At 49.4% G+C, this 25,081-nt stretch overlaps 1 protein-coding gene and 1 long non-coding RNA gene across 2 annotated transcripts in view; both read left to right on the top strand.

The window, feature by feature from the left end:
- ATP6V0A1 (ATPase, H+ transporting, lysosomal V0 subunit a1) overlaps positions 1–23,901 on the top strand; it is an 80,166-nt gene extending 56,265 nt beyond the window's left edge. The window contains exons 16-23 of the mRNA XM_011929714.1: positions 344–370; positions 1,388–1,687; positions 1,958–2,065; positions 8,238–8,345; positions 9,293–9,310; positions 15,470–15,587; positions 15,895–16,066; positions 22,338–23,901. Coding sequence (XP_011785104.1) covers positions 344–370; positions 1,388–1,687; positions 1,958–2,065; positions 8,238–8,345; positions 9,293–9,310; positions 15,470–15,587; positions 15,895–16,066; positions 22,338–22,431 — 945 coding nt within the window. The 3' untranslated portion in view covers positions 22,432–23,901. The remainder of the gene's footprint in view (positions 1–343; positions 371–1,387; positions 1,688–1,957; positions 2,066–8,237; positions 8,346–9,292; positions 9,311–15,469; positions 15,588–15,894; positions 16,067–22,337) is intronic.
- On the top strand, positions 10,466–12,569 carry LOC105503006. The gene is made up of 2 exons (XR_001000429.1): positions 10,466–11,666; positions 11,988–12,569. It is a non-coding gene; the product is annotated as an uncharacterized LOC105503006 (long non-coding RNA).
- Positions 23,902–25,081: the final 1,180 nt, after the last annotated feature.

Raw genomic sequence — 25,081 nt, 5'->3', positions numbered from 1 at the left:
GGTGGATCACCTGAGGTCGGGAGTTCGAAACCAGTCTGACCAACATGGTGAAACCCCGTCTCTACTAAAAATACAAAAATCAGCTGGGTGTGGTGGCACGCGCCTGTAATCCCAGCTACTCGGGAAGCTGAGGCAGGAGAGTCGCTTGAACCTGGGAGGCAGAGGTTGCAGTGAACCAAGATGGTACCACTGCACTCCAGCCTGGGCGACAGAGCAAGATTCTGCCTCAAAAACAAAACAAAACAAAACAAAAAAAAACTTTATGGCCTGGCCAGGTACAGTGGCTTACACTTGTAATACCAGCACTTTGGGAAGATGAGGCGGGCAGATCACTTGAGGTCAGGAGTTCAAGACCAGCTTGGCCAACATAGTGAAACTCCGTCTCTACTAAAAACACAAAAAATTAGCCAGGTGTGGTGGCAGGCACCTGTAATCCCAGCTACTCTGGTGGCTGAGGCAGGAGAATTGCTTGAACCCAGGAGGCAGAGGTTGCAGTGAACCAAGATAACACCACTGCACTCCAGCCTGGGTGACAGAGTGAGAATCCATCTCAAAAAAAAAGAAATTTTTTTTCATGGTCTTAAATGAAGCTTAATATTAGTCCTTTAACAATTTGCTGTTCCAGTAAAGATCCTTGAAAAAAACTTGAGCAATTTTCATCAAAGTAAGTGAGCTCTCTTTTTTTCCTTGATGTGCAACTCATAAAATTATTAACTGTGAACTGGGCGTGGCTGCTCACACCTGTAATGCCAGCACTTTGGGAGCCCAAGGCAGGTGGATCGCTTGAGCCCAGGAGTTCAAGACAAGCCTGGGTAACACGACAAGAGACCCCATCTCTACAAAAAAAAAAAAAAAGTTATGAACTGTGGTCTCAAAATCTACTAGATTTTTTCCATTCTCTTTCTCATGGAGAGAATGGTGGGGATGGTATTGGAGCCATTCAAGGTTCAGAAGTTTGAGGCCAGGCATAATGGCTCACATCTGTCATCCTGCACTTTGGGAGGCCAAGGTGGGCAGATCACCTGAGGTCAGGAGTTTGAGACCAGTCTGGGCAACATGGCAAAACCCCATCTCTATAAAAAATGTAAAAATTAGCTGGGTGTGGTGGCACATGCCTGTAGTCCCAGCTACTCAGGAGGCTGAGGTAAGAGGATCACCTAAGCCAAGGGAGGATGAGACTGCGGTGAGCCAAGATTACACCACTGTACTCTGGGCTGGGTGGCAGAGTGAGACCCTGTCTCAAAAAAGAAGAAAAAGCAACAGCAAAACAAAACCAAGGTTCAGAAGTTTGACCGTGATAGTTAATCCTGCATTGTCTCTGTTGCCTCCAGCTTCTGGTTGCTGCTGCTTAAAGTGATAAAGATGGAGTTGAGGGGGTATTAAATAGAAAAATCTAGTGAATACTCCATTCAGTGTAGGAGTGGCCCTAGGCTCATTTACCCTTAACATTTTTTTCTCTCTGCTTTTTAGCTATTTCAAGAAGCCCCTGAATATCTACTTTGGATTTATTCCTGAAATAATCTTCATGACCTCTTTGTTTGGCTATTTGGTTATCCTTATTTTTTACAAGTGGACGGCCTATGATGCTCATACATCTGAGAATGCACCAAGCCTTCTGATCCATTTCATAAACATGTTCCTCTTTTCCTACCCAGAGTCTGGTTATTCAATGTTGTATTCTGGACAGGTACGTCAACCCAGAGGCGGGCTGTCTGAGATGATTATCCTTGATCAGGAAGCCAGATGTTTCTCTGACCCTAAAAAATTTATAACTGCCCTTCTATGGGACAATTCTAAGGCTTTGCCACAAAATGTGCTAATTATTTTGAGAAACTGGATAGTGTTATTCATAGATTAGTAAGAAAGTACTGTTGGGGGAAATTTGTGCCAGACTTGGAAACTGCGTATGTGATCAGTAGACTTTTATATGATGTACCTTGTCCTTCTTACTCTGCAGAAAGGAATTCAGTGTTTCCTGGTAGTGGTTGCACTACTCTGTGTACCTTGGATGCTGCTGTTTAAACCACTGGTCCTTCGCCGTCAGTATCTGAGGCGAAAGCATTTGGTAGGTGTATTTCTATTGCTAAAAGTTACTAGACTTTTCTTTTGTTCAAGATCAAGGCAATTCCCCTGTGGATATAATTAATTGTGCACAAATCTGTATATCTGTATACTCTTTTTTTTTTTTTTTTTTAATATGGAGTCTCGCTCTGTCGCCCAGGCTGGGGTGCACTGGTACGATCTCGGCTCACTGTAACCTCCACCTCCCAGGTTCAAGCAATTCTCTTGCCTCAGCCTCCTGTGTAGCTGGGATTATAGGTGTACACTACCACACCTGGCTAATTTTTGTATTTTTAGCAGAGACAGGGTTTCACCATATTAGCCAGGCTGGTTTCGAACTCCTGACCTCATGATCCGCCCACCTCAGCCTCCCAAAGTGCTGGGATTACAGGTATGAGCCACTGTGCACAGCCACAAATCTGTATACTCTTAAAACACATTTGTGGCCGGGTGCGGTGCCTCACGGCTGTGATCCCAGCACTTTTAGCACTTTGGGAGGCCCAGGTGGGTGGATCACTTGAGGTCAGGAGCTTGAGACTAGCCTGGCCAACATGGTGAAACACTGTCTTTACTAAAAATACAAAAATTAGCCAGGCGTGCTGGTGCGAGCCTGTAGTCCCAGCTACTTGGGAGGCTGAGGTGGAAGGATCACTTGAACCTGGGAGGCGGACGTTGCAGTCAGCCGAGATTATGCCACTGTACTCCAGCATGGGGACAGAGTGAGACTCTGTCTCAAAAACAAAAAAAACCAACCAAACAAAACGCATTTGTGTTATGTCCCAGCACAAGCACTGAGCCTGCCAGGTCAGAGAAACGTTTCTGCTGCTCAAGACATCTGGATTCAGCTTTGAGTAGCTGGGGTAGAGAAAAGTCACAAATTTTTACCTTTTCTGGTCATGCTTTGCTCACACTGCACTCAGGAAAATGTAGGCCTGTGCCTGTCTAGATGTAGCATCAGCCAAAGCCAAGCAAGGCTGCAAGAGCTGCAGACGGGTGAACTCACTCATGTGGTTTGCCTGAGCAACCACAGGACTGACATTGAGACATTTTCCTTTCAAATGAGACTGTCATACTTTCACTGACCAAAACATCCGGGAAAAAAGTTTGGTTTAAAGCATGTTGACTTTTTTTCTTTTTAAAAAGCAGCATACGTATATATGTTTACTTAATGTCTGTGTGTATATGAATTCTACACACACACACACACACACACACACACAGAGTTAAATTTGCTAGATGTTCAGTATCGTGAGTAATTTCTGGGTATCCAATAGCACTTTCTTTACACTGCCTGAGAAACCCCAAACGATCTTGTTGCATGACTCTTAAACGGCGGTTAGATGATGACTCCTGTTGGAGAGCAGCTGAGTTACAAGACCCTCCTTCTCCCTTTTCTGACCATCTTCATCCTTCCATGTACCTTCCATTCGTCTCCCCCTTCACTCCCTCCCTCTTTTGTTTTCTCTCCCCTTCCTCTTTTCTTCCATTCACTATCAGGAAGGGCAACCTGTGGAGGCCCCAGTCAGCCCAAACCCGAGCCAACAGGGAGTAGAGGCAGCAGCGGCTGCAACAGTGAGTGAATGAAAACCAACAAACCATCACATTTCGTTTAAAGAGGTGGCAAACAGTGCAGCAGAATTCTTTTTAATTAAATTGAGAGCATGGGACATGTGTGCTCTTGGGAAATATGTCCTTGTTACTCACTGAGATGATAACAGAAGTTCCACCTCTTAAGGATAGATTCTGGCATCATCTTTAGTATTGGTCTACTAAGTTTCTATTCAAATATGTAAGTACAGGCATGTCCATAGTAACAAAGTGGCTGTTGTACCCTCACTGAGTCCCATCATCTTAATCCAAGATGGCAGCTCTTGGACTCACCCACTTTCATGTCTGTATTTTGTGACCATGTATTGGATGATTTTTCAGCATGGAAGCAAGAATATCTCTGATTCTTGAATTGATTTCCCTGCACTTTAGAGTTCTGCTTTAGAGTGATGCTTGGACATTTGATCTTTTTTAGTAGTAACTTAACTTGTTTTTTAAAAGTGAAAGTTTATACATGTTTAGTATTTTGTGAGAGACTGAGAAGACCTCACATGTCCTCAGCTGTTCCAGTGAGACCTCCACTCTCTGATGTGTTGTGTTTACTGTCATCTGGTGTCATAACCAAAGTGATCTGTCTTGATCCTTCCCTCTTCTGATACTAATTCAAGATTCAGTAACAGCATTTTGAATATTTGTCCTCAAAAACATCTTTTAACCAAAGTCTTACAATGCACAAATATATTAGCCCAATATATTCTAAGTTATGAATGAATCTATAAGATTGTAAAAGTCTCACCGGTAGTGATTACCCATTACTTCTATGTGCTAGAAGTATATACTTCTTTAAATAAAATGAAAGATTTAGATGGATAACCATTTCCTTCATTAAGTGTTTCTGATTATTTTAAACTTGGAAAACTTCTTGTGGTCATCCTTCTGGAACTAGTCTAAAAGGGCTGACATTTTGGGTCAGAAAAAATTTTAATCTTGCTGCTTAAAATATATTTTCAAGTAGGGACTTCCCTGTGAGAAATTTTAAAAACCTTTAGAACACATACTACTATTGTCGATGTCCTTAACACATACTCTTCTTTCTGCTGGTCTTAGCATATATAAGGTATGCTTCTGACAAGATCTTAATGCTTTTAAGTCTGGCAACCTCTTCTGTGATAAATTCTAAGTTAAAAGTCCCCCATCTGGAAACCAGCACATTCACAGGGTCTTCTTACCCCACTGGTTCTTTAGCCAAACGTCTGTTCCTGGAGAGCAGCCTGAAGGCATCAGGATGATCATTCTACAAGAAAGCCTCTGGATTTTTGGACCCAGAGGGCTGAGGATATGAACAGTGATCTGATTTTGTTCTGTTCTTTGTCCCCTTGGTTGTCTGTGAGTGATATATCACGGTTTAATTTTTCTTTCCTTTTTTCTGCTGACATGTGTCTTTCATCCCCCTTCCTGTAACTCTCATTCCTGTGTTCTAAAGAGATCCTTGTTAGTGTCTGGCTGGGAGATGTAACCTATCTGCCCCTCAGTTTATTTGATTGGAGAAAGCTTCAGAAATGGCTTTCTACTTTGGGAGCCTTGAACCTTGAAGCCTTCCTCCTGTATCCTATAACCCAGCCTAGGATATGCAGGAGTCCCCTCCTGTGCCCTTTGTTGCATTTTCAGTCCACCTTCTGAGGGTTGCCAAGTGGAATATGTGCATGATCTGGAGGTATCCAGGCTCTGGTGGCCCACAAGTCTGACTGCACTTCAGAGTCACCTGGTGGACTCTGAATTTGTTTCTTAGGGTATTAAAACAAATAAGTGGAAGAAGAAATAAAAGTGGCCCATAATTTCATGGTCCTGACAATCCCCTACTGACATAAAAAAATAAAGGAATATGTGCACTTGCCTAGAGAATGCATGTAGTGCTAAGAAGAAAACCACCTGCCCCCACTGTAGTCCTCCTCTTCAAGGGGCATTGTTAACAGGTAGGGGCCTTGCCTCTGACAGATATCTGCCTGTCTTCTGTTGATAGGTGTGTATGTGCTGTATGTATGTAGAGAAAGACACATGAGGAATTGTGTTTTAAACTGTGGCGCTCTTCTGCCTCTCAATTTATTATGTTTTTTAAAAGTTAGTGTATCTTGAAGATTGTTTCATAGTGATAATCACTTTTTTTTTTTTTTTCTGAGATGAAGTCTCGCTCTGTCACTCAGGCTGGAGTGCAATGGCACAATCTCACCTCACTGCAACCTCCAACTCCTGGGTTCAAGCAGTTCTCCTGCCTCAGCCTCCTGAGTAGCTAGGATTACAGGCATGCACCACCATGCCTGGCTAATTTTTGTTTTTTGTTTTTTGTTTTTTTTTGAGGTAGAGTCTTGTCCTGTCGTCCACGCTAAGAGTGTAGTGGCACAATCTCGGCTCACTACAACCTCTGCCTCCCTGGTTCAAGCAATTCTCCTGCCTCAACTTCCCAAGTAGCTGGGATTACAGGCACCTGCCACCTCGCCTAGCTAATTTTTGTATTTTTAGTAGAGACGGGTTTCACCATGTTGACCAGGCTGGTCTTGAACTCCTGACCTCGTGATCCACCTGCCTCAGCCTCCCAAAGTGCTGGGATTACAGGCATGAGCCTCCACGCCTGGCCTAATTTTTGAATTTTTAGTAGAGACAGGGTTTCACCATGTTGACCAGGCTGGTCTTGATCTCCTGACCTTGTGATCTGCCCACCGTGGCCTCCCAAAGTGCTGGGATTACAGGTGTGAGCCACCGTGCCTGGCTGACTATTGCTCTTTTTTATGATTGCCTAGCTTTCCGTAGGATATTCCACTGGATATGCCAAAGTCCTCTCTTTGATGGATGTGTTGGTTGCTCCCAATTCTTTGCTATCACAAACAGCAATGCAGGGAACATCCTTGTCCATGTGTCTTTTTTTTTTTTTTTTGAGACACAGTCTTACTCTGTTGCCCAAGATGGAGTGCAGTGGCGCGATCTCAGCTTACTGCAACCACCACCTCCTGGGTTTCCGCAATTCTCCTGCCTCAGCCTGCAGAGTAGCTGGGATTACAGACGCCTACCTCCACGCCCAACTAATTTTTGTATTTTTAGTAGAGACGATGTTTTGCCGTGTTGGCCAGGCTGGTCATGAACTTTTGACCTTAGGTTATCTGCCTGACTCAGCCTCTCAAAATGCTGGGATTACAGGCATGAGCCACCACGCCCAGCCCCTTGTCCATATACCTTTCCAAAGTTTTGCAAGCCTAGATGTTCCAGCAGTGGGATTGCTGAATCTCAAAGGGTTCATGCATTTAAAATTTTGATAAACCCTTCACAATGATTATACAATTTGTACTTGGGAACATATTTTTTAAATACAGATTTATTGGACCCCACCCCAGAACTACTAAATTTACAGTTTCTGGGAGTAGTATTTGAGAATTTCTATTTAAAGTGCAGCTTTTGGGGTAATTCTAATGCAGCTAGTTCTCTGACCAGCATGTTAAGGACCACTGCTAGAGTAGGAGGGAGGATTTGTGCAAACACTTAGGTCTGAGCTGGGCATTAAACTATGACAAGAGCCATGGCAAAAAATGCTGAGGATGAGGAGCACAGGGCAGCTGCGCAGGCCACCTGCACACTGCTCGTGCTGCTGCCTGAAGACCAGATTGCAGGGGAGCCGCCCTTGAGCTCTTGCCTTGTTTGGCTCTCTGGACAGAAACCATATGAAGTGAATCTGGGGCTGTTGTTTAAATTCCTTTTCATGCTGTGGCAGGTTAGCACTAATTGGGATCTGTGAGACTTAACTCATTTCTGCCTGGTTTTTGTTCCCAAAGGGTCTTTTTTGCTTTGGGTTTGGAAAAGCTCAAGTTTTTTCAAATCAAGTTGACTTTAAAATTGTACTTTTGGAGACCCTACCAAAGACTGTGCCTGTGAACTCAGAAGAAGCAAATGCCCCGTCAGTGTCTGCCCACGTGCCTGTGGAAGAATTATTTTAACATTCCAGAGCCCTCCGCTGAAGAAAAGGAGCCCCCTCCTCATCTTTGTAAGCTCAGCACTCTCTAGCCACAAGTGAATATACATTAAGCTTTTTTTTCCTTCTCTGACCTTGGAAGTTCTTTGTTCCTGGGCAGAGACATGGTACATTTCTGGAAGAGGTTGCTGGAATTCTTGGGCTCCTGTTAAAAGCTTATCAGACTAGGGTACAATCACCATGTCATTTGGCCCCCCTTCCTCTTAGGAAGTCTAATCGTTAGTGCCAGAAAAGCTTAGGCCCTTGCAGGCTTTACAGATAGAGCTGTACTTGTAATGAGAATCTGTTCCTATTAAGGTTTTCATTCAAGGAGGATGCTCAATTAGTGTTGACCCAGGTGAGACTGGTGCCTCTTGGCACAGTAGACAGAACTGCATATTTCCTCTGAAGCAGGGTAAGGTGATAACTGTAGGTTGGTCTGGGGCTGGGGAAGGTGGTGGTTGGGGTGGAACAGTTGTTTGATTTTACTTAGCTGTTCAGTCAGTGGGTTTTGTTTTTGTTGTTAGACTATATGCTTTTCTGAGGTTTGTGTTACTAACCATCACCCTTCCCACCTCACAGAATGTCATGTTAAAGCCCAGGCAAATTCTACTCTTTCTGTTCATCTGTGTAGGGAACTCTCAACTTTGGTGGGATCAGGGTGGGCAACGGACCGACAGAGGAGGATGCTGAGATTATTCAGCATGACCAGCTCTCCACCCACTCAGAGGACGCAGACGAGGTAAGATCCCGTGGTGTGGGCTTCCTCTCCTTCCACCTCGGGTCAGCCCTAGTCTTGTGTACCCTAAGAGGCTTCACTCCAGTCTTCTCCTTGAAAAATAAAAATACTAGTTAATACTCAGCCTGCCTTCTGGACCTCTTAGGGCACCACAGCTTTTTCCAGTGGACCCTGCCCTAAGCTCCAGCTGTTGCCCCCAGAGCCTGCAGCAGTTTTGTTCCTGTCTTGAATTCCAGATTTTGCCTGCAGTGCTCTGCACGCAGGTCTCCATTACTGACTGCTCTCTCGCCTGAGGCAGAGCAGGCCTCAGCATCCCAACTCTTACGACCTGAAACATAGGTCACTAAGCACAGCTTCTTCATCCATTGACCCTTCCAAGGATCATTCCATTTGCATTACTCACCAGCTATAATCACTGGTACTTTTGAAGTCCTATACCACTCATGTGTTCTTGCTGCAGATATTTTGTTTGAGCCTTTTTGGTGTCATTTGCCTACTTTTTACAGGGAGAGAGAGAATTAGTCAGGCCAAAGTAGACTTTTCCTTAAGATGGCACCTCCAAGCCCACTCTCCTTGCCTGACCCTCGTAGCACAAAGCCTCTGAACTGAACTATTAAATCTCATCTGCTCATTATATTCTTTTTAAATCAAATAAAATAGGAGTTGAGGACCCATGTTGGACCTTTCAGTCTGCCTGACCACTTTCACTATATATGCTTTTTTAAAAAAGAAATCACGAGGCCTGGGGATGCCTTTTAAAAATACCTATCTTAATGCTCTAAATTCCTGCTGATTTTGTTTGTGTGTATGCTGAGGAGGCCTGCCTCCAACGTGCTGGCCCATTTAACATGAACAATCCTCCCCAAGAAGCATTCAGTAGCCTTATGCTCCTAGCTTGTGACCTTGTGTGTGGCGTGGCTCCCCACTAAGTGTAAATTTGTGTTTTCAAGCCTACCGAGGACGAAGTGGTAAGATGGAAGTTGGCGTTGCCTTCGTGTTTATCTGGGCTTCTCTCTTCCCATCCTTGTGATCACTCTGCTGACCCTGCCACACCCTGGGGCCACACACATGACTCCTGTGCATCCTGCATTTCACTGGCCATTTCTAACCAGTTCGTGAACCTGTGTTCTAAAAAGCTCATCTCCATTAACTGCATCTCATTCAGTCACCTCTGTCTTTGTTTCATTGACTTTGCTGATCTAATGCCTCAGAGAATGGCTTTGAAAGGAGCTACAAGTAATGTCTGCACTGGCATTCTTGAAGTGACTCCTCTTGGGGGTTCAGTCCCATTGGCCTCTGCCTTCCTCTCCTGTGATGTGGTTGCTCTACTCCCAGCCACTGGGAGTAGCCGTTTCCTCCCTGCTCCTCCAAGTGCTTGTGAGCAAAGCTTACCCTTCCTCCCTGTCTGAGCCAGCCTCTTCCTGCTGCCCTCCTCAGCTTGATGATGCTTCAACTTAGAAGTGGTGGACCCTTCTCGGGGTCAGCTCTACCTCCATGTGACCCAGGTGAGAGGGAGACAGCTTTCAAAAGGAGGCTTTGCCTTCCAGATGCATGCCAAAGAAAATAATCCATCTGGGTGAAAGGAGTTAATATTATATCAGCTACAGATAGAGAATAACAGAGAATAACAGAGACTGGAAAGCAAGTTGACTAACTGTTCAGGCCACATCTCGAGTAGAAGGCCCTCTGGCTCAGCAGTAATTTATTTAGCAACGTATACTCTTTAAATTGGGTTTTTAAAAGGCCTTGCTGCACTGTTTGCATCTTCCCCCAGCACTTCTCTCTAAAATGCCTAGACCCACAAACTGTACCCTTCCCTTCCTGACTCTCTGGTCCCCTCTAGGAGGGCAGTGGGATGGGAATGGGAAAGCCTTTGCTGTTCTATGTAAACATAGGCAGGACCTGGTCTTCCTGAAGCCTAGAGAGGCTCCTTTGCTGGCATCAAAGAGTGTCTGTGTTCCTGGACTGCTCATCTGTGCAGTCCTTGGCTGAGCTACCTGGCAGGGATAGGTGGGGTGTGCTCCATGTTAGTGAGGAACCCAACCCTTTCCCAGGCTCACTGCCTCCAACAACACTGCTTTTTAAATGTCTTCCTAGCCACGCACCCACATTGTCGTAATGGTCTGACCAGCTATTGTGCACCAGTGTTCTCGTTTGTAGACATATCCCGGGAGGCTGGACATCCAACAAGATAGACTCTAATTCAGCCCCCAATCCCTGGCCACCCAGCTCACTCAGGGATTCAGCTACCCTTGGCTACCCAAGTAGTCTAAATATTTTATCTTTATCAGGCACATACACAGTCTGGTTCTCTACAGCCAAATTTAGATACCCATGACATTTATCTAATGATTTCAAACAAAACAGGTTCCTAAAAAAAAGTTCAGCCTACTTCTGGAACTTCCCCATTTTGCTTGGCTGTGAAAATGTATTTGTCCCATGCAGGCCCTTGCTCCAGCCCAGTGGAAGCATTAGTACCTCTCCCTAGTGGGGACTCAGTCCAGCTGCACACCAGAGCCAGGTCAGTTGGTTGTCTGGGAAATCTTCAAAGGCTGTGACCACTCAGCCTTTGGGTCAGTGGCACCTCTCCCCACTGTCTCCTCACCGGGTGCATTCATCCCACCCATCCATGCATTCACTCACCCTCCATGTGTCCAGCACTATGTATAGTGCTACAGAAACAGAGAAGAAGAACATAGAGCTTGCCTTCAAAGACCTCCCAACGTGGGGAGACAGTCTGGATGACAGGTGCTGTGACAGAAGTGTGCCCCAGATGCTATGGGAGCACAGAAAGAGGGCAGCTGACGAACACTGGGGTGAGGGTGGAAAAGGAGACCCTGGAAGGACTCCCTAAGGAAGTTACCTTACTCTGGTCAAGCAGGAGGCCCTGTAGAGGAGCAGTGCAGACCACCAGCATATGCAGCTTCACAGGCAAAAGACCTGCAGGCCTATCACATGTTGGGGACTAGCAAGTATTCAGCTTGGCTGGAGCAGAGGCAGGGGTGGGGAACTGGGGACAGGTGAGACTGGAGGTTGGCAGAAACCAGCCATAGTAGTTTTTGCCTCATTTGGACAACAAGGAGCCATCCAAGAGAGGGTGGTGAAGCTGGTGGTGACACAGCCATGGTGCATTGAGGAAATAACCCTAGTGACCATGTTGTAGGGTATATTGGGTTGGGGAGGGGCAAGGTGAGGAGGCATGGACTGCACATCGTTTGATGTCATTCAGGACAGAACAGAAAGCCTGAAGTGAAGTAAGGTGTTTGTAGGACGAGTTGGAAAGGAAGGAACCAATATGAGATATTAAAGAAGTGAAAGCTATAGGTCCCAAGGCCAGGCACAGTGGCTCATGCCTGTAATCCCAGCACTTTGGGAGGCCGAGGTGGGCGGATCACGAGGTCAGGAGATCGAGACCATCCTGGTTAACATGGTGAAATCCCGTCTCTACTAAAAATACAAAAAATTAGCCGGGTGTGGTGGTGGGCGCCTATAGTACCAGCTACTTGGGAGGCTGAGGCAGGAGAATGGCATGAACCCAGGAGGCGGAGCTTGCAGTGAGCTGAGATCACACTACTGCACTCCAGCCTGGGTGACAGAGCGAGACTCTGTCTCGAAAAAAAAGAAAAGAAAAAAAGAAAGCTATAGGTCCCAGTGCCCTAATAAAGGTAAGGAGCAAGAGAAGATTCGAGATGGACTCCCAGGCTGTCTAGTCTGCTGGACATGGGAGATGGAATAGAAGTTGATCTCCATGGGGGCAGAGGAGAGCCAGTTACTGTGTTGAGCATGGAGAGCCTGTGGTTCCCCAGGAGGAGGAGTACAGCTGGCTGGAAACAAGCAAGGCAGAGATAGTGAGATCCATTTGGGAGTCACTTCTAGGGGTGACCCTTGAAGCCCTAAGTAGCAATCCCACCAGAAAGATGCAAGGGCTGAGGCTGAAACTCCAGAGAACGTCGGCATTTAAGGAAGAACCTTGGCCAGGTGCAGTGGCTCACACCTGTAATCCCAGCACTTTGGGAGGCCGAGGTGGGCAGATTGAACCCAGGAGTTTGAGACCAGCTGGCTAACATGGTGAAACCCATCTCTACTAAAAATACATAAATTAGCTGGGCGGTAGTGGCGTGCACCTGTAATCCCAGCTACTTGGGAGGCTGAGGGAAGAGAATCACTTGATTCTCCTGGGAGGCAGAGGTTGCGGTGAGCTGAGATCATGCCACTGCACTCCTGTCTCAAAAAAGGAAAAAAAAAAAAGAAGAACCTCGATGGAGACTAAAAAGAACTGTCCAGAGAAGTAGGAGGAAAACCAAGGGGAGGCAGGTATTTCAAGAAGGAGGAAGAGGCCATAGTGACAGACACTGCAAGAGCATGGACAAGGACACAGAACATCTGTTAACTTTAACAACTGGGCCGGGTGCGGTAGCTCACACCTGTAGTCCCAGCACTTTGGGAGGCCGAGGTGGGTGGATCACCTGAGGTCGGGAGTTTGAGACCAGCCTGGCCAACATGGTGAAACCCCATCTCTGGGCTGGGTGCGGTAGCTCACACCTATAATCCCAGCACTTTGGGAGGCCGAGGTGGGCAGATTGAACCCAGGAGTTTGAGACCAGCTGGCTAACATGGTGAAACCCATCTCTACTAAAAATACATAAATTAGCTGGGCGGTAGTGGCGTGCACCTGTAATCCCAGCTACTTGGGAGGCTGAGGGAAGAGAATCACTTGATTCTCCTGGGAGGCAGAGGTTGCGGTGAGCTGAGATCATGCCACTGCACTCCTGTCTCAAAAAAGGAAAAAAAAAAAAGAAGAACCTCGATGGAGACTAAAAAGAACTGTCCAGAGAAGTAGGAGGAAAACCAAGGGGAGGCAGGTATTTCAAGAAGGAGGAAGAGGCCATAGTGACAGACACTGCAAGAGCATGGACAAGGACACAGAACATCTGTTAACTTTAACAACTGGGCCGGGTGCGGTAGCTCACACCTGTAGTCCCAGCACTTTGGGAGGCCGAGGTGGGTGGATCACCTGAGGTCGGGAGTTTGAGACCAGCCTGGCCAACATGGTGAAACCCCATCTCTACTAAAAGTACAAAAATCAGCCGGGTGTGGTGGTGTGTGCCTATATCTTAGCTACTAAGGAGGCTGAGGCAGGAGAATTGCTTGAACCCGGGAGGCAGAGGTTGCAGTGAGCTGAGATCACGCCACTGCACTCTAGCCTGAGCGAACAGTGAAACTCCATCTCAAAAAAAAAAAAAAAAGATGTAACAACTGGGAGGTCAGGGTGACCTTACTAAGTAGAGGCGTTTTGTGGAGGAGTGAAAGTGGAAGCCAGGGTGCAGCAGGGTGACGACTGGCTGGGCAGAGAGGAAACTGAGACAGAGAATGTGGACAGGGACTCTGCAGCGATTCATGGTCGGTCATGGCTGATTGATACTGGGAGTGTGCTGAGTGGCAGACTCGTAAGTGCTAGGCTGGATTTCTCACCCAGTCCTTGCCTCTCCTGAGAATGCCTGCAGGAAGCTGGGAATGAAGGAGAGAAGGCAAGGGTAAGGCCTGGAAGCGAGGCTTCTCTCCTGTCCTGCACTTTTTTCAGTGGGAGAAACTTGAGGTGGAATGAAAACACTGAAGGGGCTGGCTGTAAGGGAGCCCAGTGGTCACTGCCCCCCTGGCCCACAGGAGTAGAGATCAGCACTCCTGGGAGCCATGGACATCTTCCTTTCGATGCAGGCCCTGTGGCGGCAACCAGCAGTGGTAGGAAAGAGCTCTTAACCACAGTGTTACGATTTAGGGAACTCAGGGAACTAGGATTACCCTAGTTGTCAGGGTAAGTAAGGACACTTGAAGAGCCTGTTCCGGAAGAAAAGCCCAGAAATAGACTAGGTGTCGATAGAGGTGAGGGAAAAGTAGACGTTTGCCCAGAGATGGCATGGTGGAGCCAGCCCCCTCCATGCTGGCTCACCCCTGTGGCCTGGGCTGTTGTGGCTTTACTAGCTGAGCCACTTTCTCCCATCCCCATGTTCTCAGTGATTTCCCAAGGCATTTCTGATGTCCTTTGGGAGTGGAATCATGTGGGTTTTGAAAGGAACTGCTGCGAAAAATAGACCCTGATCTGAGGGCAGGGGCCGATGGGAGGCCACTGAGCCCTCAGGAGTGTCTGAAAGCTCAGAGGATTCTGGTCTGGGCTCTGGGGGAAGCCCCGTAAGGGAGTGCCTCCTGGTCTTTGGTCAGCCTGACCGAGTGAGAGGCCCAGGGAAAGTACCTGGGGCTTCCAGAATATACCAAATTCAGAAGCCCACGTTCACCCTGACTGTGCTTGGAGCAATCCTGAAAGTGCACTCCCAAGAGCTTGTTCCAGCCCATTCCTTTATTCTGGAAATAATTCTTGGTGTTGAAAGGAAAACTGGGACAAAGGGAGCTTGAGGAAAATGAAAACAAACAAACTGGAGATGTGCTATTTGGCCTTAACCCAAACAGATATGCTGTTTGGCCTTAACCCATGTGGAAATTCATAAACTCCATCAGGATTTCCCTGTGCATGGTGGTGAAATCATGTAGGGAAAAAAAATTCACCATGTAATCTCTTTAGACGTCACAAAAGAAAAAGGTTATCTTGCTCCCTAAAGGCTATAAAAAGAGTAAGTAAAGTGGCTGTAGAGGCTTAGTCTTTTCAGGACAGTGTCCAGATTGAGAGCCCATCTCCTGAAGCACAGTCTGGGGAAAATCCCTTCCTGCCCTCCTGCAGGTCCTTAGGGTCCCAGACCCAGACAGTCACTTTCCCAGCAGTGTCTCAACTCAGCACACACTCCCCTCTTGAGCACAAAGCCCCAGAGGGAGAAAAACAAATGTGTCGAGAAGAATCTTACTAAGATGTAGTTAATGAACATGTAGTGTATTGAGGGGAATGGAGGTGTCCCAGGTGAGGGCTAAGCCAGGCAGGATTTTTGGGGAAGGCATTGCCAAAATCACCACCTGAGTTCAACACTGGGTGCTTCTGGGCGCTCCAAAGTTGAGGTGCCAACCATGGGAAGTGCAGTCCCCTGCCCTGGCCCAGGTTCAAAGCGCCAAGTAGCCACAACTCAGAATGCCTGCACATTCCCCTCCTAGCCTTATATTTTCTCTCTGGTTTCCTCCCACGACAGTTTGACTTTGGGGACACCATGGTCCACCAGGCCATCCACACCATCGAGTACTGCCTGGGCTGCATCTCCAACACTGCCTCCTACTTGCGGCTCTGGGCCCTCAGCCTTGCTCATGCGCGTGAGTACCCCTCTCCAGGCTCCAGAACTCTAGTTTCCCCCTCTGTGGTCGTACTTTCAGTTGGGGGGCTTAAGTAGAATGGAAATTACATGAAGGTTCTGGAATTATTCAGGTTCCTGAACACAAGGAGAATGAGTACAGACAAGAGGCTCGGCACTTTTGCCAGGTTAGCTCTGCATGGTGGTCCCACTAAGGCAGTGGGAAGCCAGGGTCCAGGGAACCCTAGTGGGGGGATGGCAGAGCAAAATTCGTGCCTACAGCTGCCTCTTGCCAAACTGCACTGGATTTCGTGTCTCCCATTCCCCAGAGCTGTCTGAGGTGCTTTGGACCATGGTGATCCACATCGGCCTGAGCGTGAAGAGCCTGGCAGGAGGTTTGGCGCTGTTCTTCATCTTCGCTGCCTTTGCCACCCTGACCGTGGCCATCCTCCTGATCATGGAGGGCCTCTCAGCCTTTCTCCATGCACTGCGCTTACACTGGTGAGGGGCAGTGGGGCAGGGTGGGCATGGGGTGGATGTGTCCTTAGCTGTGGTGAGAGGGCAGCTTTTCTCCCAACACAGCCCTGCAGCTCTGTGCAGGAAACATGAGCCGGCCCTGCACTAGCTTTACCTCAGGACACCCCAGCACCAGCTTTGCCACTGAGTTTCAGAAAATGATCACAGAAAAGCACAGCTCAGCCTTCCCTAGACTCTAGGGAGAGGTCCCTGGTGAATGGTGTCAGGTCCCGCTCTCTGCCTTTAACTGTCCCCAGTGCTCCTGATTTTGGCTTAGAGGGGCTGCTGGGGTCGTAGGGTTTCTGGTTTTCTCTCTGCTGTGCAACTCTTCTGTCTTTAGAACAGTGGAAGCAGCTCTGGAATGGATGTTAAGTGCCGGAAAGGCTAGAGCACACTGCACCCCAGCTTTGCCCTCTGTTCTGTCATTGTGCCAGGGGTCTTTGAGTTGGACCCTTGGCAGCTCCACTGTGGGCTGGGGGGATTCCTGGCTCTATAGGGTGGAGGTTGGTACACTCACGAAGCTTCTTCAGAAGGGCAGGTTTGGGGTGGTTCTGTTTGTTTTCTTTAATGGACTCCTAATGGCTCTGTGTGGAGACAGCATCAGTTCAGCCTCTGGGACTGGGAGAGCGGGGGTGTAGTCTGGGCTGTGACCACCTCAAACCAGGGTTGCCAGATTTAGCACATAAAAATACAGTGTGGCCGGGCGTGGTGGGTCACGCCTGTAATCCCAGCACTTTGGGAGGCTAAGGCAGGTGAATCACCTGCCTCAGGAGGTTATTCCAGGTCAGGAGGAGGTCGGGAATTCGAGACCAGCCTGGCCAGCATGGTGCAACCCCATCTGTACTAAAAATGCAAAAATTAACCAGGTGTGGTAGCACATGCCTGTAATCCCAACTACTTGGGAGGCTGAGGCAGGAGAATTGCTTAAACCCAGGAGGTGGAGGTTGCAGTGAGCTAAGATTCTGCTACTGCATTCCAGCCTGGGCAACAAAGCAAGACTGTCTCAAAAAAAAAAAAAAAAAAAAAAATACAGTGTGTATTTCACATAAACAACAAATGACTTTTTCAGTATGAGTATTTCCCAAATGTGCATGGGACATGCTTATACTAAAAACTGGGGCAGTCTGTATTTTCTGTGGCTGTTCCACCTCAGACTCCACTTCTTTGGGTCTCTATTTCCTCCTTTATGTTGTGATTCTCTTTTTTGGGGTCTCAAAACCCCAGTGTCTCTGGAAGTTCTGGCCCCTCTCCCCAGAGAAGCACTCACACACTCCTCCTGTTTTACAAGCATAGGGGTCTGACTCACTGGTGTGCCTTAGAGGCCCCTGGATGGGATGTTCTGTGTTCATGAGCCCAAGGCCAGAAGAAGACTATGAATGTTCTCTTCGTTCTCCAAACCTGAAGAAAATCCAGCATCTGAACCTGAGAAACTCCTTCCCCACTCCCCTTTATCTTTGATTTTCTCATGGCTGGGTGACCCCTGAGCCTCCTCAAAGATTCAGCTGTGGGTTTTTCTGAGTGATGGGCGGAGAGTGAGGCATGGAAGGGCAAGACGTGGCTGGGGTGCACTCTTCTTCAGAAACCCTGCTGTGTCAGTAGATGTAGGTTCCTCTGGCCTGGCTCTCTTCCATCTGGCCTCCTTCCTCCCCACCCAGCTCATCTGGCTGGCCCCCCTATTCTCAGCTTATCAGCCGACCCCCCTCACCCAAGCACACTTCCTCAGCCCTCCTCAGTGCACGAGAAACCTCTGAGGATTCACTTTTTCTTGCCCCTTGGTCTCCTTCCTTTTCTTTTCACTCCTGTCCCTTGAGCCCTGGGTTTGAGGGAACAGTGACCACCTCACCTTGATTCCAGCCCACGTGGGTAGCCAGTCATCTCCTTCCTGGGCAGGGCGGGAGCAAGGCACTGTTGCAGAGCAAGGTCGCCTGGGCCTGAGCCTGGTTTTGTTGCCAGAGGATTGCTTCCTCATCAGGCTCACCTGTGGCCTCCCCGTGTCTTCCCATGTCCCCCTGAACTGAAGTGATGAGTGACAGGACAGCAGGCTTCCGAATCGGGTGACCTGGGTTGGAATTCCAGCTCTGTCACAGCAGGGAGGGGACCTGAGCAGAACATCCACTGCCAAGGTTACTGTGAGCAAGCAGGAAGTAATGCACACACCAAGTGCTGCCACAGCAAAAGCAGGTGCTCCAGGATGGGTCGTGGCTGCTCTGCTTAAAAGTGGGATGCCCTTGCTGGGTACTGTGGCTCACACCTGTAATCCCAGCATTTGGGGAGGCCAAGGCAGGCGGATCACCTGAGATCAGGAGTTCGAGACCAGCCTGGCCAATGTGGCGAAACCCCATCTCTACTAAAAATGCTGGGCGTAGTGGTGGGTGCCTGTAATCCCAGCTATTTGGGAGGCTGAGGCAGGAGAATCGCTTGAACCCAGGAGATGGAGGTTGCAGTGAGCCAAGATTGCGCCACTGCACTCCAGTCTGGGCGACAGACCAAGACTCCGTCTCAAAAAAAAAAAGTGGGATGCCCTGGAGAGAGGGTGTCTGCCTGGGGTGCCCCATAAAGAAACTGCTTTTAACCTGTCCAGAATGAGAGGAGACCCCACAGGAGGCAGAGGGATACCATCAGAATGTCCTCAGGTGCTGTTTGCAAGGAACAGCCTCCCCGTATATGTCGCATTTATTTTGGCAATAGGAGTATTGGGTAGGAGAGGAATAAACAGTGCAAACCTCCTTTGTGCAGCTTCCAGAATCTCGTCTTTGGAGGGCTGTCCCTGTGACATGAGTGGGGCGCCTCCCCCACCACTAAAACAGGAGTGAATGAAGTTGGTGGTTGTGCGCCGCCTCCTGGCACAATGCAGCTGTGCGTCCAGGATGCCTGGATCTTCCCTGTGGCCCAGGACTGCAGGAGGCGTTCTGAGCTGTGGCCCACTTACCAGGGTGGAGTCTCTAGGGCTGCTGAACCAGCTATAGGGATGGTGCTGCTATTCTTCCTGGCATCCAGCCTAGGCATCTTTATATTTCCCACTTTATCCCTGCTGTTTCCTGATTCAAGGGCTGCCCCATTATACAAGCTCTGGGTCTCTTCAGTGGGGACAATGAGAAAAACATTTGATTCAATAACATATAAACCACTAGTGTGAGATTCATGCAGCGTCATAGGAAGGGGGGTGATGTGTTTGAAAACAGTGAGCAGGTAAAGGTATTAAGCGGCTAATTCTGTCTCCTGAGTTTTCTCTCTCTTTTCCTCCCTCCTGCCACATGATGGGTGCTTGGCCTCTTACCTACCGTAATTAGACATCTTTTCTTCTTCAGAGAAGGCATGAGACAGGGATTTCATTGTAGTTATCACTGTAAACATCAAACTGATTTGTATGCAGAACATACAAATCAGTTTTGTAGGTTTGGAAGGTTGCCCCAGGGCCTACCTTCCAAGGAACCTGGTCTCTCCTTACCTAGCGAATTCCACATACACATAGATGTACACCCACCTGTATACTCACAGATTGGGTGGTGACTAAAGGGACAGAATCGGGGACCAACTTCTTGATAGGAATGCAGTGTTGCCACGGCATGACAGCATGGAGCAGTTGAGGGAATGGCTGCCCCGGAGAACTCAGAACTCTTAAAATGTAGTTCCAGGCTGCCCTCATTGCCCTGATATTCGGGCTATCAGACGGATGTGTGCTCTAGGCCCTGAGCTGCACAGAGAGTGGCAGAATGGGCTAGATAAACAGGTCAGCCCAGAATTGTATTTCCAAATTGCCTGCCCTCAGTCACAACCCCCACCAGGAAAGGGAAGTGGCCCCAAGACTCCTTCCTCCTTCACCCACTCGAGGAAACAAGAGTTCCTGTTACGTGGCAGGAATGATGTCTTTTGGTCCCAGTTAATCCCTCTGAGTCACCGGGTGGCCTTTGCCAAGTGCTGGAGCTGGAAGAGATGATAGAGACACTCATCTGGTTTCCTGAGGCTCTCCTCACAGCTGTTGAATTCTAGAGGTGCATTTCAGTGGCTTGGGGCATGGCGAGACCTTGGAGTCTCCCTGAGCAGAGCAGTGGAGAGGCCCAAAAACAAGGAAGAACCTAGGATGGCAGATGGGGCCCTCCTTGCCCCAGGGAACTTCATGTTTGTACTTTCTCAAGAAGCACACCTTTCCGCAGTTCAGCAGGAGAGGCGGGGGGAGACTGGCAGGGAAATTGCTTTCCAGCTTTGTACTGGGTGGTTGGGGTGAGGGTGGCCAGGGAAGGAGGTAAAATCAGGCTGACCTCAAGATAGACCTGAGATGTCCCAGTTCTGGCCACTCTAAGTCTCTAAAGCAGCAGCTGGTGGGAGGGGCAGTATTGGGCAGTATGTCGGGGAGGCCACCTGCCTCCTCACACAGTACAATTGATGTGCCCCTCCCAGGCATATATCCCTCTTCCTCCTTGCTGGGCCCCATGGGTAGATAAGGTGACTGGAGGGGTGCCAAGAAAAGGGTGGTGCCCCCACAGGCATCTGAGAACAAAGCTGCTGCTGCATTTGACCAGTTTGGAGATTAGAATGGTTTTGTGATTCCCAGGCAGGGGGCGGGGTCAGAGTTCTGGACATCTCACTGGATTTGGGGGTCAGCATACCCTACCAAGGCTGACATTCACTCCTAGGTAATGGCCTGGGACCCTCAGGTGACTTGTGCACTCTCTGGCTGTGTATTGTTGAATGAAAAGGGGACATGTAAATCTCTTTTCAGCTGTTCTGAAATAACCCTTGCCACATGGGAACACAGTCTATTAAATATGAAGAATTCAAACCTAACCCAAGTGGGTGAGAAGCAGGAACCTACCGCTAGGCCCCACTGCATTCTCTCAGAGGTGGTCTCAGTAACTGGAACTTGGAGAAGTTGTTTTGGTGTGGTGTTGGGACATGGGTGAATCCAGGTCCTGGTTTGGAATTGCTCTGGCAGGACCCCTGAGCTAACGTCAGTTGGAAGCTCTGTGTCCTCCCCGTCCTGAGTCCCGTTTTTCCTGGAAAACCTTGACTCACCCCTGTGGAATGTGGGGATGTGTGGGAGAAAGCCGACTACTTTTACTCCCACTCAGAAAATTCTGTTGTGTCTTCTCCAAGGGGGTGCTCCTCAGCCTGCACCCCAGTGAAGGGCCTCTGAGGAACTCCCAATGCCACTGGCAAACTGTAACCTTTGGTCCCCAGCCACCTCCCAGCCCCTGTTCTCTTAATTCCTGCTTCTTGGCTTGGAGGGAGGAAGCTCTTGTTTGTAAAGACTGAGTTACGGAACTTGAGGGTTCCTGAAGCTTTAAAGCGCCTCAAAGCCCTCACCCTGCACATGACCTGTCACCTGGAGCCTGCCACAGCCCCACCCCTGCCTGTTCTTACAGGGGCTCCGGTGCCTCCAGGGTCACACAGCACCATGTGGAAACTATTCCTCAGGGCAGCTCTCCTTGGCCTTTTTATTCTCTGAATCATGCATTTTTCTGCCCTTATTTGGTGTGGTTTGGTTGCTGGGCAGCTGTCCAGGGTGAGTTTGTAGGAGGAAGCACAGCCAAGCAGCCCAGCTCTGCTTGTGAGACAGTCTTCCTCCCGCCCTCCCTGAGAGTGAAAGGGCCCCACAGAGACTATCAGGCATGGATGTGGAACTGCTGGGAAGGGAGCTCAGGCTTTTTTTTAGTCCCCAAGAGAAGAATTCTTTCTGAGATGTTTTTGTGGTTGGAGAATATTTTTGCCATTGCTTTGAGAAGACTTCCCCTCCTAACTCCCCCTCTTTCCTGGGAATTTCCTTCCTTAAATGGAAAGCCTTCAACATTCACTCCAAGCTCGCCCTTCTAGCTCCCCCCAGGAAAAATAAGCAAACAGAGGTGCTTGTCCAGGGTCCCTGGAGGGGGCTTCCCTTAGAGGTGGGCTGTGTGATCCTCTGCCAGGAGGGGGCGTTGCGGGCCACTTCTTCATGAACAATGTTAGGCTCACGCTAACTGAACTTTTTTTGCACATGCCTCTCTACAGAGAGCTGTGCATAAACACACACTGCTCGGCAGGACAGAGCAAGACTGGGAACTGAGGGCACATCCCTTCCTCCGTACATCGAACTCTTGCTGAGGCGAGTCCCAGGCCTTAAAAGTGGGATCTCTCTCTGCACTCTGGGCTTTCTCCAGCTCCCCCGGGGAAGGGAGGCTTGGGGCGAGGTGGGCACGGGTCATCTTTCTGGCCCAACTGTGAAGTCCCAGAAAGTTTCACAAAGTTTCTATTGAATGATAGCGTTCTTCTCTTTCTCCAGGGTTGAGTTCCAGAATAAATTCTACAGCGGGACCGGTTTCAAGTTCCTACCCTTCTCCTTCGAGCATATTCGGGAAGGGAAGTTGGAAGAGTGAGCCCCTGTGAGGGCCGTGTGCCCCATGCTGCCCTCCCCGCCTCCCTCCACAGTGATCAGCTGTGCTTCTCTGCCTGTGGTTGTGAGCTGTGGGCACCAGCTCATTCGTGGCACCTGTCTGTGAGTCATTTAGATAGAATAGTCCTCCCTGGGCCTCTCATCACTCCTAGCTTTGTGTGTAGTGTAGTGATGTTCTCACAGTCACTCATACCCACTGGGCACCAACCTTGCCCTCTTAGCTTCCATCCATCCAGACAGCCCTTCCCGCCTCCTGGTGGTGAGCCAGTCTGCATTCCCATGCCATCCCAAAGTCCTTTCATCTTCCCCGTGCATTGTAGATGGAAGGAGCACCCATGACATTCATATCTAGACTTTGAGTTCCCTGCATCTGCCACTGTAGTTTCTAGCAGGAGTAGTGGGGGGAAGCAATACAGGTTCTCCCCTAGAAGGGGACACTGGTAACATGTCGCACTCTTGGGTTAGCAGGGGTGGGTCCAGGAAGGTGATATTTGCGTCCTTTGCCCACCCCCCTCTCGTGCTTGTTAATCAGGCATTCAGCTGTTCCCAACTAGGTCATCATGAGTGGCTTCTCCCTGTCACCCCCAGGGGTCATAGGATATCTATCTCCCTGACCCCACCCTGCGCTCCCACCTTCTCCTCTCTCCCCGTTCACGTTCTGCACTACATAGCACAGCCGGGAGTGCTTGGAACAGAGGCCTTGGCTGCTCCGCAGTGCACAGGGCTTCCCTCCCCCAGGGTTGGCTTCTTCCCAGGCCTTGCATGGGCCCTGCCCACAAGCGCACCCTCAGGCCAAGGGTGCAGACTGATGCTCTTCCCTGGTGGAGACCCTGAGATCTTCCCCACCCGCAATCATGGTGTCTTCAGTGTGGGACTGGGGTCCTCTTGGTTCTGCCTGCAGCCTGCCTGGCTCTGCCCCCCAGTGCCCCCTCCTCACCACACTGGCCCCAGGTCTCAGGAGGGGTGTCCTGGGCAGGGAAGGTCAGTGTCACTGATGGTTTGCTGTTTGGAGGCCACTGACAGGGCTGCCGTGCATGTGGCTGTGAGGGTTGCACAGCCCTGCCAAGGGGCTTCCTCCCCGTCACCCCGAACCTTGTAATCATGTGCTGGTGTGGCAGCCCCAGCTAAGTTAATCCCCACTGCTTTCAGTGGTAGAAAGAATTCCCTGAGTGGGCCAGGCTGGTGTCCTTCTCCCACCCTGGCTTTTCTGAGTGAGCTGCCTGGAGCCCTCATCCCCTCTCTCAGGCTGGGCTGGCCCTGGGCGGGGCCACTGTGTACTTGTCCACTGTGACCTGACCCGAGCTTGTGCAGCCCCCCCCGCCCTGGTGTCCTGGGTTTTTGTGATGATCTTTGCTCGGTTTCCAGTGGGGTTTGAAGCATAGTTCAGGGAACCCTGCCCAAGGGCCTCCTGTTCAGACATTCCTATGTTGAATAAAGTATGTTTGACTCCCCCAGAGAAGCTGCCTGTCACTGTGCCCACAGCCCGTGTCGCTCCAGGCTCAGCCGTCTTGAGCCCCTTTAGACCCCCAACCTTCGCCTCCCTCCTGCAGCGTTGCTGCTTTTCCTTGTGTCAAAGGCCACAGCTGCAGTGGGCCTGGCTGGGCAGTTGGTTTGGGAAATTCTCACCTTGTTCCAAGTTTCCCAGGCACCTTCCCACTCACAGGATCCAAGTCAGCTCTGCAGACACTACCTATGGGAGGAGGGGACTGGGCGGCCCATCTTCATCTCCCCTTCACTCATTGCACATCCAGACAGCAAGGGGGTAGAGGGGCACTGGGTATCTCCCCACCTGCCTCTCCCTGTTCTCCAAGTGTGCCCTCCAGGGCCCAGTGGCCTGGCTATTTTGAGCCCTGACACCCCTGGCCTTAGTGTAAGTGGAGGCTCCACACAAATTCCTCAGGGCAGCTGGGGAATGTGAGGTGCTGGGATTGGTAGGCGGCAGGATGGACAGCAGGCAGACCGTCCAGGGCGGCAAGCTGGGCACGAGGCCCCCTCCCCACTGCCTAGTAAGGCATTGCATTCTCGGTGCCCTCCCTCTTCACTCCTCCCTCCAGGGGCCTCCAGGGCAGGGGCTGCCCAGGAATGTGACCTGGGGCAGGCTGACCACCACTGCCCCCAGACAGGTGAAGGGGCCGCAACCCCCTACAACCCCCTGTTCGTTCCATGTTCCAGCCTAGCCTAAAGCCCTTCCTCCTCCCTAACAGTGCTGCCTGTCCCTGGAGTCGGCCCTGAGGGGCCCACCCCACCCAGCTCCTCAAATGTAAGGTCTCCAGTGGATACTCTGGTCAGGGAGTTCTCAGCTTCTGCTCAGTGGGAAGGGAAGGCCTCATAAGAATAGATATTTGGAATCAGTGAATTCGAATTGAGAGTCCAAGAATAAATCCTAACATTTATGGTCACTTGATTTTTGATAAAGGGGTCAAGATAATTCACTGAGGAAAAGATCTGTCTTTTTCAACAAATGACACTGGTACAATGGGGTTTCCACATGCAGAGGAACAAATTTGGGCCACTACCCCCACCATATGCAAAAATTAACTCGAAGTGGATTCCAGACTTAAAATGTAAGTGAAAACTATAAAACTCTTAGGGGAAACCATAGGAGTACATCTTCCTAACCTTGAGATAGCCAG

The sequence above is a fragment of the Colobus angolensis genome, unplaced genomic scaffold (genome assembly GCF_000951035.1).
Source record: "Colobus angolensis palliatus isolate OR3802 unplaced genomic scaffold, Cang.pa_1.0 Scaffold83, whole genome shotgun sequence".
Lineage (NCBI taxonomy): Eukaryota > Metazoa > Chordata > Mammalia > Primates > Cercopithecidae > Colobus > Colobus angolensis.
Note: the sequence above shows the minus strand (reverse complement) of the source record. Positions and strands in the feature narration are given on the sequence as shown.